The sequence below is a fragment of the Trichosurus vulpecula genome, chromosome 4 (genome assembly GCF_011100635.1).
Source record: "Trichosurus vulpecula isolate mTriVul1 chromosome 4, mTriVul1.pri, whole genome shotgun sequence".
Classification (NCBI taxonomy): domain Eukaryota; kingdom Metazoa; phylum Chordata; class Mammalia; order Diprotodontia; family Phalangeridae; genus Trichosurus; species Trichosurus vulpecula.
The window spans coordinates 61,127,994-61,142,521 of record NC_050576.1 but is presented as its reverse complement, the minus strand read 5'-3'; the positions used below and the strand labels follow the sequence as shown (position 1 = coordinate 61,142,521).

General features: G+C 40.6%; 1 protein-coding gene across 1 annotated transcript in view; it reads left to right on the top strand.

Moving 5' to 3' along the window:
* ADCY10 (adenylate cyclase 10) overlaps positions 1 to 14,528 on the top strand; it is a 142,200-nt gene that overhangs the window by 11,226 nt on the left and 116,446 nt on the right. The window contains exons 5-6 of the mRNA XM_036755485.1: positions 6,801 to 7,003; positions 14,378 to 14,474. Of these exons, the coding sequence (XP_036611380.1) occupies positions 6,801 to 7,003; positions 14,378 to 14,474 (300 nt within the window). The remainder of the gene's footprint in view (positions 1 to 6,800; positions 7,004 to 14,377; positions 14,475 to 14,528) is intronic.

Below are 14,528 nucleotides of genomic sequence, written 5' to 3'. Positions count from 1 at the left end.
TGTACAGGTGAGGGGAGGAGAAACAAACAAAATGAAACAAAAATGCAACCAAGAAGTGGAAGAACATTAAAGCCAGAAGTCCTAGGGCTTTCCTTCCTCCTTCAGAAAGATTGCCTCAAAGTCCCACAGTCTGATCCATATGATGGGTGATGACACATCTTTGAAGTTCACAGAGGGTCTCCTAATGCAAAGTGGTGGTGATGAAGCAGAGCAGCACCAAGGACATCAGAGCCACAGTAGAGAGGATGACGTCTTGCTGTGGTCACAGATTTCTTCTCATGATGTGAGGTGGTGGTGATGGGAAGGAGCAGCTCTAGGGACACCAGGGCCTCTGCAGGGACACTTCTGGCATGGTCAACATTTCTTTGTCCTGCACCAGGGTCATCTGTAGTAACTTGGCTAAGAGGCCACAAGTCTCTTGCATATAACCTATCTCAGGATCTAATTTGATACTCTCCCTGAACCACTCCCGACTCAGCGTTCCCTGGCCCACCTGCCAAAACCTCCCCAACCCTGAGGGCTCTATCAGAGGAATGATCTCCTTTCTCCCAGGTAAATACACACCCACATTCTTATATAGGAACAATTTCTATTCCAGGTAACAATTATGGGAGGGGAGTCTCAAAGCCAAAGTCTGAAGTCATTCAGGTGGAGCCCTGAGACAAGCTAGTCCTAGGGTATGTCAGGTTTTGGCAGGGCAGGGCAGGGCTGAATAAATCTAATCTCTCAAGGCTATTTCCATGACGTGGGGCTTAACCTTTTTGGGGGCTCTAACAAATTTAGCTGGCTCTGTAAAAGGAAGTTCCCAGTGAGTTGCCCCATGTCATGGAAATGTAAAGCTGAAAACTTTCCAAAACTGGATTGATGACATCCCTCCGGAGCTCACCCCAGACTCCTCCAGTTTCTGTTTGAAATTTCCTGGCTACCACCATCTCTTTTTTGTGGAGAGAGTCAGCCCAAATTCTTATTCCTTTAGGGCAGGGAGCGTCAGCACTTCTTTGAGGAGCAAGGATTGGATTAGCCTGGTGTCTTCTGTTTACTCGTTTTTCCAGCCTTAGTTCCTGAACTGGGGCTTTGTGCCAGAACCAGATTGGGCCTCCTTGCTGCACTTTTGGGTAGCGTGATAGGCTCTTCTTGTTCCTGACCAGAGTCATCTGGGTTCCTACCTTGGACTCTTCTTCTTGGTTTGCATCTATCCTCTTGGGGAATTCTCTAAACCAAGAGGAAGGGGATCTCTTGAGAGATGTGTATGTATCAGCTGCTGTTCAATGACTGTGGGTCAAAGATAGGAGGTAAAGAAATTTATTAGCGTTCTAAGGAATATTGCTCTTGCTAAATATTGGCTTCTTATTGTACAGAGCTGGTTTTTATAATCTTTTAGGCCTATTTAAAGTATGTAGCCTATCAGTGGCATTCTTCGGCAACTTAGGATAGATAAAGTATTTCATAGGAGAGGGATGGATAGAGAAAGAGGAGTATCAGCCTAGAAAGAAAAAGGTAATATTTGTAGTCCATTTGGCAAGTTGTTTTTTTTTTTTTAAATGATAAAACATTCCCCGTTCAAGTACAGGAAACAAAGGGAAGTGAACAAATACTTTTACAATTGTGAAAGAAGTCCTTTTAGACAAAACTGCAGGGTCTATTATCCAAGGACAATGTGTAGTTGTTATAACAGTAGGTGATACCATCTGCTTTACTGTGTCTTTGCACAGTTTGTTATATTTTATTTCTCTTTCAATAGGGGTTGGAGCTTTCTAATATTGGGCCACCAGGTAGTTGGGGGATTAGTAAATCAAGATGTTGCAAAATAATTGTGGATCCTATTTTCCTCCCACAACACTAAGAGCATTGACAGGTTTTAGATACCTCTGGGACTTTGAGGTTCAGAGAGCTGAATATTCATGGCCCTCCATGATGTTTCAGGGCAGTGTTAGTTAGCAACCCCATCTACCCCTGGACATAAGGTGTCCCCATCCAAGTGCTGCTGTGGCTGGAATGGTTGATGCTGTTTCTTGTTGCTTCCAAGGTCCACACAGTGAGTCTCCAGCCACTCTGGGTATTTCTTGTTGGGCATCCTCTGTTCTTGTTGCCTCCAGATACAGAGCTTTACTGGTTACAAGCATCTCTGCTTTGTACTGGGAGGCTTCTTCCTTGTGGAATTTCATCTCCTCGTGAACCGGGAGAATCTCACAGTTGTCTTTGTATCCTGAGGGTTTAGCATTTCTTCCAGTTCCTGACAGGTAGTTAGCCCTTAATAAATGCTTAATGGAGTGGATTTATATCAACTGTTTTAACAATTACTTACTGTCCTTGCATAAGAGACCTTGCAGTTTTTGTTAAAAAAAGATTTCTTTCACAATTGTAAAAGCATTTGATCACTTCCTCTTATCTCCTGCCCTTGAATAGGGGATGTTCTCTTATAAATCCTTCCAATTGCATTCTAAATATTCCCTTTTTCTCCCTTGGCTGATGCTTCTCTCTCTTTTTTTTTTTTAACCCATCAGTCTCCTATGAATTTTTACTTACCTAAGTTGCTACAGGATGCTGCTGCTCTTTGGCTATGTACTCTAAGCTACTAGGCTGTGGCTATACAATAAGAAATTACCTCCATGATGTGAGGTTGAATGCACTGAGGAGCAGTATTGTCTTTAAGAGGCACGTGAGTATGGTGATGATATAGAACAAAAATATTTCTATACATATCTTCAGTATCAAGGCCTTAGGGCATCATTAAAAAAATACGAAAATGCCAAAAAAAAATTTAATTGCTTTGACCATATTCTCCATGCATCTTTGCCACCCCCATTCAAGCTTTTGCCTTCTAACTCTTCACTTCTACCTCCGTTGTGTCAAAAAGTGATCTGTTATTTAATAGCTAGCAATTCTATGGTGCCTACTATGCGCCAGGATTTGTGCTAAGTGCTTTACAATTATTATCTCTTTTGATCCTCACAACACCCCTGGGGAGGTAGGGGATATTATTTTCCCCATTTTATGGGTGAGGAAACCAAGGCAGAGAGAAGTTAAGTTGACTTGTACAGTATCGCAAAACTGTTATCTAAGGCTAGATTTGAACTCAGGTCTTCCCGACTCATGGTACTGTGCTCTATCTATTGTACAACCTGACTTGATATTTGTCATTTTACACCTTTGTGTGAATACATTTCACAATTTGGGTTGCTAGAGACCTATTTCCAAAGATCTGCCTACCAGCATTAATAAAAAAAATATTTATCCTGATATTAAAAGAATTTCTCCTAGGACCTAGAACCCATCCTGTGCTCCAGTGCCCACAGCAATGGGTCTCTTCCCCCTCTCTTCCATGTCATCCAGATTCTAATGACTCGTAATTCATCCTCACCTTGTCTATGTCCTAACCTTGTCTTTGTCCTTAACCAAGGTGAGGGGTGGGATTTGGATACTAGATTGAGTATTTCACATCCTTTCCTTAGAGCCCATTTTGATGGAGACCATGAGTGATATGAACCTATTCACACTCAATAATCAATCCATCACTAAACATTTATTAAATGCCTACTATGTGCCAGGCACTGTGATAAGCCCTGGGGACACAAAAAGAGGCAAAAGATAGTCCCTGTCCTCAGACTCAGCTCAAGCTTAAGTCTCTAAGCTCCAGGTCTATGTGGACCTTTTTCTGACTCCTTATCCCCCAAACCCCTGTTGCCTTGACAAATCACCACCCAATATTCTTTTCCCATGTGAAGACTTCAATGGGCTCAGAACTATACCAACTCTGTCAGAGTTTGTTATCACTGGTTCCAGATGCTAGAATCATTCAAAGGGGATTGAGACTAGGGCTCAATGGGCTCGCTGACTGGGTATGTAGGCTGAGGTACCTGCTTCTTCATACTGCCTTGCTTCCCACCCCACGTTCCCCAAACTGTGGTTCATGCTATGGGGCAACCCAAATCCTCTAGGAATTTATACTTCACCCATGTCTTTCAGGTAAAAAAACAAAGACCCATAGATCTGGGAATCTTCACCACCAAACTGCTTTCAAAGACACAATTGCTGACTCCTGCACCCCCAGTTTCAACAGTCATATCACTCTCCCTCTCACTCTTCTGCTGTTCCTATTATCCCTCCCCCCTTTTTTTTGGTCTAGACCAGTATTTTCATCATTATAGGGAAATCATGATGTGGAAACTCTACTGATATATATAGGTCAGCAACTTGTCTCTGATTCTTAAAATCCAAGTCCTAAAAAGTTGCTTGGGGCACTAAGAAAGGAAGTGCCTCATGGTACCATCAGTCAAAGTCGCAGGCAGGTCTTGACCCCAGGTTTTCTGAAGATGATGGGAAACTTTCTGTCTACTAGACCACTGTACCCAATAACTGCTTCATTCCTTATTACAAACTCTGAACGTCCAGACTGCCGGCCACACCTACACAACTGATCATCAGTACCAGGAAATCCTCCCAAAGCTCCTGGAGAGGTAGGAAGATCATTCACAGCTTTTTACTTCTGGCACTCAGCTCCTACCACTTCAGAATCGATGGCAGCTGGGGAGAAAAGAGGCAAAGAAAGAGAAAACCAAGGTTACTGAGCACAAGCTTTACAGACTTCACAATTTTGTGGAGGATGAGGGCTAGGACGGAGGCAGCTAGGTGACTGAGCCTGGAGTCAGGAAGACCTGAGTTCAAATCTGACCTCACATACTCACTAGCTATGTTACCTTGGGCAAGTCACTTAACTTCTGTTTGCCTTAATCCACTGGAGAAGGGAATAGAAAACCACTCCAGTGTCTTTGCCAGGAAAACCCCATGGACAAAAATATCCATGGGGTCACAAAGAGTTGAACACAACTGAATGACCCAACAACAAGGACTGGGGTAGAGGTCCTCTGTGACATTAGAGGTAGCAAGTCCCGGTGGACAGAGAACTGGACTTGGAATAAGATGCCTTGGTTCAGATCCCACCTTAAACACTCATTCACAATGTGATCATTGACCACTTTACTTTTCAGGGGCTCAGGTTCCTCATCTGTAAAACAGGGATAATAGCCCTTGTGTAACATGTTTCTCTGGCTCCCACTGTCTGAGGGTCAGGCGTGTTACATTCGTCCTCCCTCCAGGCTTCTCCTCTGTCCTTAGGGACTTCTCTGCCATTGGCTCAAGCCCCCACTGACTATATTCTCATTGCTTTGCTTGGGGTCCAAACATCCTAGTTCCATTTAACCACTTAACAGTCAACCTTGCTTTTACAGAACAATATTTAACTTCACTTACTAGCAGTGTGGCCCTGGCAAGGCACTTAACCTTGTTTGTCTCAGTTTCTTCATCTGTAAAATGAGCTAGAGAAGGAAATGACAAATCACTCCAGTATCTTTGCCGAAAACCTCAAATGGGGTCACAGAGTCAGACATGGCTGAAAACGACTGAACAACAACGTTTAGCTTCAAAGATATAGCAAGAACAGACATATTTTCCACAGTATTTCATTGGCATAATTAATCTCCACCCTTTACCACCTTGGGGAGGGGAAGGAAGAGGATTAGACTCAGTTCCTAAATCACATCAGTCCCAGGAAGCTCCAAGTCCAAACCCAGCCCTGGGCTAGTTTCCTAGGACCTTGGCTTCTCAGGGCTTCCCTACTGGGCTGGTAGCAACATCTGGCCTAGAATCCTAGGCTCCTAAACCCCTTGGCTTGAGCTCACAGGTCCAGGATACCATTCCATGAATGTAGTACTGAAAAGAACATACAACAAAAGCATAGTTATAAATGGATTTTTCCTTAAAACAATAGGAAGCATCTACCTAAAACCATCAACAAGCATTACTTGTAATAAGAATAAGCTAGAAGCCTTCCCAGTAAGATCAGGAGTGAGATAAGGATGCCCATTATCACCAATATTATTGAATATCGTGTTAGAAATGCTAGCAATAGCAACAAGAGAAGAAAAAGAAATTACAGGAATCAGAATGGGCAATGAGATAATAAAACTATCTCTTTTTGCAGACAATAAAATAATATCTTCAGAAAATCCTAGAGATTCAACTAAAAAGCTTGTTGAAATAATTTTAGCAAAGTAGCAGGATATAAAATAAAACCTACATAAATCATCAGCATTTTCATATATCACCAATAAAACCCAGCAAAAGGAGATAGTAAGAGAAACTCCATTTAAAATAACTGTAAAATACCTGTATAAAATGCCTGGGAGTATATCTGTCACCACAAACCCCCGAACTACATGAACATAATTATAACTTTGTTACTGTAAGTGAATTAGTCCTGGATGCAAAAGGAAAGAGATTGTCCCAGTCAGGTAATTTTAGAGATAAAGACAAATTCCAGCTTTGTAGCCAACAGAAGAAGACAGCTTCCAACCATATGGTAAGCCAAAAATGTTCCTGCCCTGCACCAGTCTTCTTGTCTCCCAAAAGCAGGTCCTTGAAGTCTCCCATGTTAGTGCCTCCATCTTAAGTGATCTGGACATGCACCAATCCATTGTGCATGTACTATCTCATAGCGTTGTTATGAACAAAACATATTGCCAACCTTGAAGTACCATAGAAATGTGAGTTATCAATATCATTATCTCTATTATTATCATCAGGTTATTAAAGCCTAGTTTTAGTTTTGAGGATAGAAAAAGAGTCCAGGAATGGGTAGGTTTAATTTTTCCAAATGTCAATAGAAATGTGCATTCTCTTCACCTTGGTTCTCTGGCTACAGGATCTCTGACTACTAACCCACAAAGACAATGGAGACTTCCCTGCTGAGAAATGGGAAACCAACTTACCTATTGGTACAAATCTGTCCCTTGCTTTGCCAGGACTGTCTGCTGGCCACATCAAAAAATTGGTGTTTGGGGATGAAAAAAGTTATTTTCTGGTGATTGGTCAGGCTGTGGAAGATGTCCGCTTTGCACAGAGCATGGCACAGATGAATGATATTATTTTGTCACCAAACTGCTGGCAACTCTGTGACCGGAGTGTAATTGAAATTGAGAGGATTCCTGACCAAAGAGCTGTTAAGGTAGGTGATGCTGATACTTAGGGTGGACAATTGGCCATCACTTGGGGGGATAACTGCTAGAGGGGGCATTGGCTTCATTCACTGGGGTCTGCAAAGATCCATGGTACTTTGGTGATGTTAGATTCTCTTAGAGGATAAAGAAATATTAACATCATGGGCTTGAGGATTCAGAGCTGGGAAGGTCCTTGGAGATCATCTAGCCTAATGTTGTCCTTTTACAAATGAGGGAACAAAGAAGTAAAACGACCTTTCCAAGGTCACACAGGTAGTAAGTAGCAGAATTCAAACACAGTTCTTTAGTTTGCAGGTCCGGTACTCCTCTTGTGCTTCCCATATTCTTAGCCCAGGGGACATTTTCTGTGACATGACTTAGATCCCTTTCTGTGGGTAAATAGGGGCCTCCAATGGTTATACTGATGCAACAGGAGAGCCCCTCTGGGCCCTTCTTCAGATTTACCAAAGGGTAAGAGATTTTAGAGTTGGAAGGGACCCCAGGGATGATGGAGTCTGACCCTTTAGTTTATAGATGAGAAAACTGAAGGAGATTATGCTTGTACAAATTCATACAGTGCCAAAGTAGGACTTTAGTCTTAGGACTCCAAATTCAGTATTCTTTGCCCTGCACTATGTTGATCGTTGATGAGAAGACAAATTTCTCCAAGGCTATGACCAACGAAATAGGGAAGAGGTAGAGCCATGATCCTGTTTCAATCATTTTGGCCACCATCACTCTGTAGCCGCTGTTGTTGCTCCCTAGGTTAAGGTGAGAGGTAGCAGCCAAGTTAAGTGACAATAGAGAACAGTAGGATTGGGGTGGTTAATAGCTGGCTTGCCCATCTGGTGGTTGGATGCCACTGTCCAGTGAGCAATAAACTCAATGACCCGAACATGAAAGAATACACATTAGCAAAAAGAGGTATTGGCTCTAGGCAGAGATGTCCCTACGGTGTAGTTAGTCAGGACTGATCCTCTTGGATCCCATGCTTATGGGAGAGTGAAGTAATTGGGAGCCATGCAGGACCCCGGGAGGCCATGTGAAGGGAAACTGGCATCAAAAATTGTGTGTGTGTTGGGGGGGGGAGTTGATTTTTTAAAAGGCCAATATGCAACAACGTTCCTTTCTTCCCTCCTTGTACGTGTGTCAATGAAGAAACACACAGCTCAACAGTATAGTTGGAAATAATAGGTGAGGAAGAAGTTTATTTAGTCATATACCTAAGAGAAGGATTCCAAAGAAGAATCCTCTTCTACCTCCTGGAGAAGATATAGCAAACTCTCTATACTTGGAAAAGAACACTATGCTACTTTTAAGCTACCATAGTTGTTCTGGCAAGCAGGATGTATTTGTTTTTTCAAAGGTTATCTGGGGCAACTTATTTCTTCTCTGTACTTGGACTTGCAAAGCAAATTGGGACAGAGGTGAACCAAAATACTGGGAAATGTGCATGATATCATCAGTTTACACTTGAATTGGGGATGTTCTAAAAGGAAAAATGTGTACAGTAGGTATACTTGTATATATGGCCACTTGTTAATATGAGCATGAGTCTGACTTTTGCCGTGAGATAGACTTAAATAGCTCACAGAAGGCTTGAATATCTGATATAACACTTTATCCTGAGTCAGTCTCCAGCCCCTAAAGGTTACTATAGGTATCTCAAACAATTTGATATTCATCAAAGGCCTCTTCTTTAGTTTTCTTGTTTAGGTTTTCTTACACTAAAATGTTTTGCATATGTGAGATAGTCCACAGTCATTCTAAGGCTCATACGCAGGGGTTGTTAACTTTTTTTTGTGTCGTGGATCCTTTTGGCAGTCAGTCTGATGAAGCCTATCAGCCCTTCTCAGAATAATGTTTTTAAATGTATAAACTAAAATACATAGAATTACAAGGGAAATAAATTATATTGAAATAGTTATCAAAATCTTTTAAAAAAGCAAATTCATGACCCTCTCCCAGGAAATCTATTTATAGATTGGGGGGAACTATAAACCCCAAGATAAGTACCCCTGCAGTTCCTCCTGGAAGATGGAGCAAAGGGGACTTCAGAACCAGTACAGGGTTTTGGTGTCCTCTGAGTTAGTTCATGGATAAAGAATCATCTGCTGTTTCCATTTGACTCTATATTTCGCATCCTCTTTTTTAAGCATAGAGAATCATCACTTAAACTTTGGTACTTGGGAAAATGACTAATTCTTATAACAAGAATTTCACTCCTCTATTCTTCTCCCTGAGTTCAGGGAATTATAGTAAAGTTGAACTTATCATAAGGCATTCACTAGTGAGAAGTATTTAGTTGGTTTGGTTTGGCTGTTGTCCTTCGTTCTCGAAAAGGACCAAAATGACATCACTATGCTAGAGTCAAGTTTCAATGTGTCTAATTATGGCTAATCAGACCAATATGAGCTCAGAACGTTCTACCACAGGTTGGGCACAAATAGTCCACGTGAACATTTGGGGTGGATTCTCTAAATTTGCACATCCTATCTTTCCTTTGAGCTGCTGCAATTCTGCTTTGCTCATAGAGCACAGTACCTTCTCTGATATGGGCATGCCATGCTGAGCGGTCCTGTGCCAGCATCTCCCATGTCACACAGTCAATTCCAAAGTTCTTGAGAGAGACCTTGAGAGTGCCCTTATATTGCTTCTTCTGACCACCATGTGAATACTTGCCCTGTGTGAGTTCTCCACAACATAGTCTTTTTGGCAAGTGTACATTTTGCATTCGAACATGGCCAGCCCATCAGAGTTGTGCTCTTGAAGCAGAGTTTGAATGCTTAGCAGTTTAGTTCTAGTAAAGACTTCAGTGTCTGGTACCTTTTCCTGCCAGGTGATCTTCAGAATTTTTCTAAGACAATTCAAATGGAAGTGATTCAGTTTCCTGGCATGGCGCTGGTAGACTCTCCAGGTTTCACAGGCATATAACAATGAGGCCAGCACAATGGTTCTGTAGACCTTCAGTTTGGTAATCAGTCTAATACCTCTTCTCTCCCATACTTTCCTCCCAAACACTGAGCTAGCTCAGGAATGCATGTGTCAACCTCATTATCAATGTGTATATCCCTGGAAAGTACACTATCAAGGTAAATGAACTTTTCCACAGCGCTCAAAACTTCTCCATTTGCTGTAACCGATGGTTCCACATATGGATGATGTGGTGGTGGCTAATAGAACACCTGTGTTTTCTTGGTGTTAGTTGTTAGGCCAAAATTAGCACAAGCAACAGAGAATTGACCCATACTTTGTTGCATATCAGCTTCAGAGGCTACATTGTGTACAATCATCTGCAAACAGAAAATCATGCACCAGCACTCCCTCCACTGTGGTCTTGGCTTGTAGCTTTTTCAAATTGAAGAATTTACCTACAAAGATGATTCCACTCACCCTCGGCACGTGGAATGTGCGCACATTTATAGACAACACAAAATCCAGTAGACCTGAAAGAAGAACAGCTCTTGTTGCAAGAGAACTCAGCAGGCATCACATCCACATAGCAGCCCTGAGTGAAACAAGACTGGCAAATGAAGGCCAGCTGACTGAAGTTGAAGCTGGATACACATTTTTCTGGAGTGGCCGCAGTGAAGGGGAGCCCCGTGAAGCTGGCTTAGGTTTTGCAATCAAAACTAATCTCGTCAACAAGCTTGTATGCTTGCCAAAAGGAGTGAACCACGGGCTCAGAGCAGTATTTATTGTCAAGGAAAGAGGGACCATATTATATTACAGGATTAAAATTCTGCCCAGATCAGTGTGAAAGTGCCAGACTAATCTTTCACAAGACAAGTCAAAACAAAATTCTTTGAATTCTGTCTCATGACAGGCAAAGTTAAGAAAATAATTTTAGAACAGCCAATTTGTTAACTTCACATTTTTTCAGCAGGTAGGATAGCTAAATCAGTAATGGGGCAGGGGAAGCTTTTCCATTTAACAGGGAGAAGTGGAACAATGGAGAAATGAGTCAAGATTAAACTGCCCCTGACTTCACAAAGTCAGTATCCCAAGAATCCCAGTCACCTCTATCCACCTACAACTGCTTTCTCATGGGGGTGTGCTTCTTGGCACTCCAACTTAGACTTGCTAACAGGTCTCCTTACATCATTCCTGGCTAACTCATCATCAGCACTTTCACCTACATCAGTGAGGACATAAGCATTCATAGTTCCAAGAATCCTATCTTATGTATCCATTAAGTTGACACCAAGTCTTTCAAAAAGTTTCTGGGTCTTTTTTTCTTATCTTTTATCTTCTTAAGCGCTTGACTAACCTTTTCATCACACATTCCAAAGCAAATTTCCATGGTAAAATTAACAATCACAGAAATTTTTTAAAAAGGCATTCTGGGATTTTACACAGAAAATGAGAGCTTATAGAGAAATGGTAGGGGGTTTTAGAGACTAACAATGACATTTCCTAAGGTTAGCCAAAGTGGCTTAATGTCTTTGGGACTGTAGGGATTACATTATGTTTTTATCCTCTTCTCAGACAAGGGCAGGTAACCAGAACAATCTTCCTGTCCTGTTTTAATATTAATGTCTAACGGGTAAAGAGTCTTTTAAAAGAAGTATTTGTGGATTTAAGGTTCAAGATACTAGTGGGCAGATATAGCTGATGAGATCTCTTTCAATAGATTTCTAAGCAGTCTTTTTTCAACCAACTGGGCTGGAAATTCTAGGTTCTCGGAATTAAAGTCCTTAACATTCAAAAACAACGTCTTACAATACTTTAAAGGCTTATAATGTGAAAGGTTACCTGCTCTTGCATTATTTCAACCTACTTCTCTATATGACTATTCTTTCTTTCTGATGGGCCAGGGGCTATTTAGCATATTCATTGGTTTACAATATGTGCCATAGCATGAGGCAAATAATTCTCTACGAGGCAAAGGAGGCAGCCAAAAACTATACAATTATTATCTACTATTTCAATAATGATTAATGATCACAATAATCAATCAGTAATTATTCTAATTGGAAGTTTCAAAATCCAGAATCCTACTTTCTAACTATGATGGCCTTGGTTTTTTTTTTTCCCCTAGCTTAAAATTCATTCATAAAGGTTTTTTTGTTGTTTTCCTCAGATCTTGCTAGGTCAGAGTCGGGAGACACTGATAAGGTTTCTGGCTACAATGGCTCTCCCCTCACTACACACACACTTTTTAAAAAAACTGCCCATGAGATTTAGATGAACTTTGAGTTAAGCTAACTCTCAGTTACTTAACTCCCAGTTGCCAGGATGAATTTTAAATATTCAAATTTATGCATTTCACATAATAACATTCAAAATTTTGCTCAGGTCACATATATAGTCTACATGCTTTCAGATACCTCTTTTTCAAAAATTGTACTGTTTTAGTAATAAAATATAGTGTGATTATACCAGAGGGATTTTTGTTCAAAAATAGATATAAAGTTGTTCAAAAAAAATTAGAATTAGTTTTACTACATAGCTATTCCTGTGATAGGTTTAATTTAAACAGCCTCTGATAATAAGCCACAGTTTTACTCTGAGCAATTAAAAATCTACTCCCCCCTTCCCCATTCTTAGGAAATACAATAAAGGGATAAATGTGTGTCTATTACATAGGAAATAAATAGGATTAATACTAAGTTTGAGGGACTCCCAGACTCCATAATTTTCACCTGTGATAGTCAAGAGTATCAGAAACAAGTGCTTCAGTAAATCTCAGAAGGAGAGAGGGGCTTTTCCTTTTGTTTACTACCCATTGTCTCTTCTTTTTGCCACGAGTGGCCAAATTTGGAACAAAAAGAATAGATGAAAGAACTGCTCAAAGTTGAGATTAGATACCAAATATTAAGAGTAACTTTCTTCTGAAAAATTTTCCTTTTCTCCAGTTTTGCTGCACAAATGGACACAGGACACATCTTTTCTCCAGGGCTGATCAAATTAAGTGGAAAAGAAGTTCTGCCCAGATAGGATCTCACTCCCAGTCAAGTGAATTTAAACCAGCAGATGGGCTCTAAGCTAGTCCCATCATGTATATATAAACACATATTAAAAACAAATACTTGTGCTAACTTTCGCAGATTTACATGGACATATAGACAATAAACAACAATATTCCAAAGTCAAAATCTTTATCTTGGGAAGTCTATGTATGCCAAAGATAGGTTCCCATTTTACCTTACATACCCTTTTCACTTTTTTCTCCTTAAGAGCTAGTTATGTTTAAGGCAAATATGATCATATAAAACAGATGCTGATCAGTAAACTTAACCTCTAGGGGCTTAAAAAAGATGGACTAAGTCCAATTTGGAGGAGCAGCCAATTTCTCCCTGGTGTTTTTCAGTTGGGAGCTTGAATTTTCTCTCCTGAATCTTTGTAGTTTGTGGCCATGAACTTATTTTCAATTGTATGGGCTTCTTCATATCAATTAACCATAACATCCCATTAGGTTTATTCTACTTAAGACTGAAGGGATTGGAGAGCTTTCCATAAATGTAAAATTTTATCCAGATTAAATGTTTTTCCCCCAGAGAACTGCTTAGAGAAATCTTCTTTAGTAAACCTGTTCTGCTATATCCAGAAATTTATAAATCTTGGAGGAATAATAAATGGATATGTAATATGCTAGAGTTCCAAGAGGAGGAATTGAAACCAGCTTAGACTCATTTGTTCCCATCACAACACAATGATAAAGACAAAATAAAAAGAAACTTATTTAGGACATCTGTGGCCACTTGCTACCCACAATCACTTCATTGGATTGAAGGCTCTGTTAGGATGGATGAAAGACTTTGACTAAGACAATGAAGAGCCTGGTGCTGGCTGCCTTTCAGTCATTACCTTCCTCTAAAACAGGCCCTCAAATGACATATTTTATTTTCATTATCAGTTTTTAATGGATTCTTTTCCCCTTAATATCCATTTAACCAGATTTTTATATAAAAGTGAATTTAGAGTGAGGAAGCATATGCGGGAATGCCGCCTGGGTCCTATGCCCTTGGATGGCCCAGGTTCACAACCTCACCTTTTAATTCTGAAGATTGTTGTCTTAACTAAGTAACTTGAATGATTCCCTGTCAACTTTCTGATTTCTTACACTTATTAGCTGTGTGAGCGCAGGTAAGTCATTTACCCCTTTTGTGACTCAGGTTCCTGATCTGTAAAATGGGGATAATAATACCTAATCTTAGCTGATCATTATAAGGATTAAATGATCCATATAAAGTGTTTGGCAAACTTTAGAGCACTTAGTAAATGTTGGTTTTTATTGTTACATGCATACCCACTCTGTGTTGTACCTGGTGTGCCCTCCAGTATGCCAATCACCATGTACCAAACCTCTGTGGTATTACGCTTGAATGATTGCTCTTCATTATAAGGAAAATTGAAAGTCTCATTTTTCTTCCACTCAGGTTAACTTCCTGAAGCTACCCCCAACTTACAACTTTGATGAGTTTTTCATGAAATGCATGGCCTACATGGATTACTATCCTTCAGGTGATCATAAAAGTAAGTACACTTTGCTCACGATGGCTCTGCTCCGTCCAGCTCGGTAGTCACACC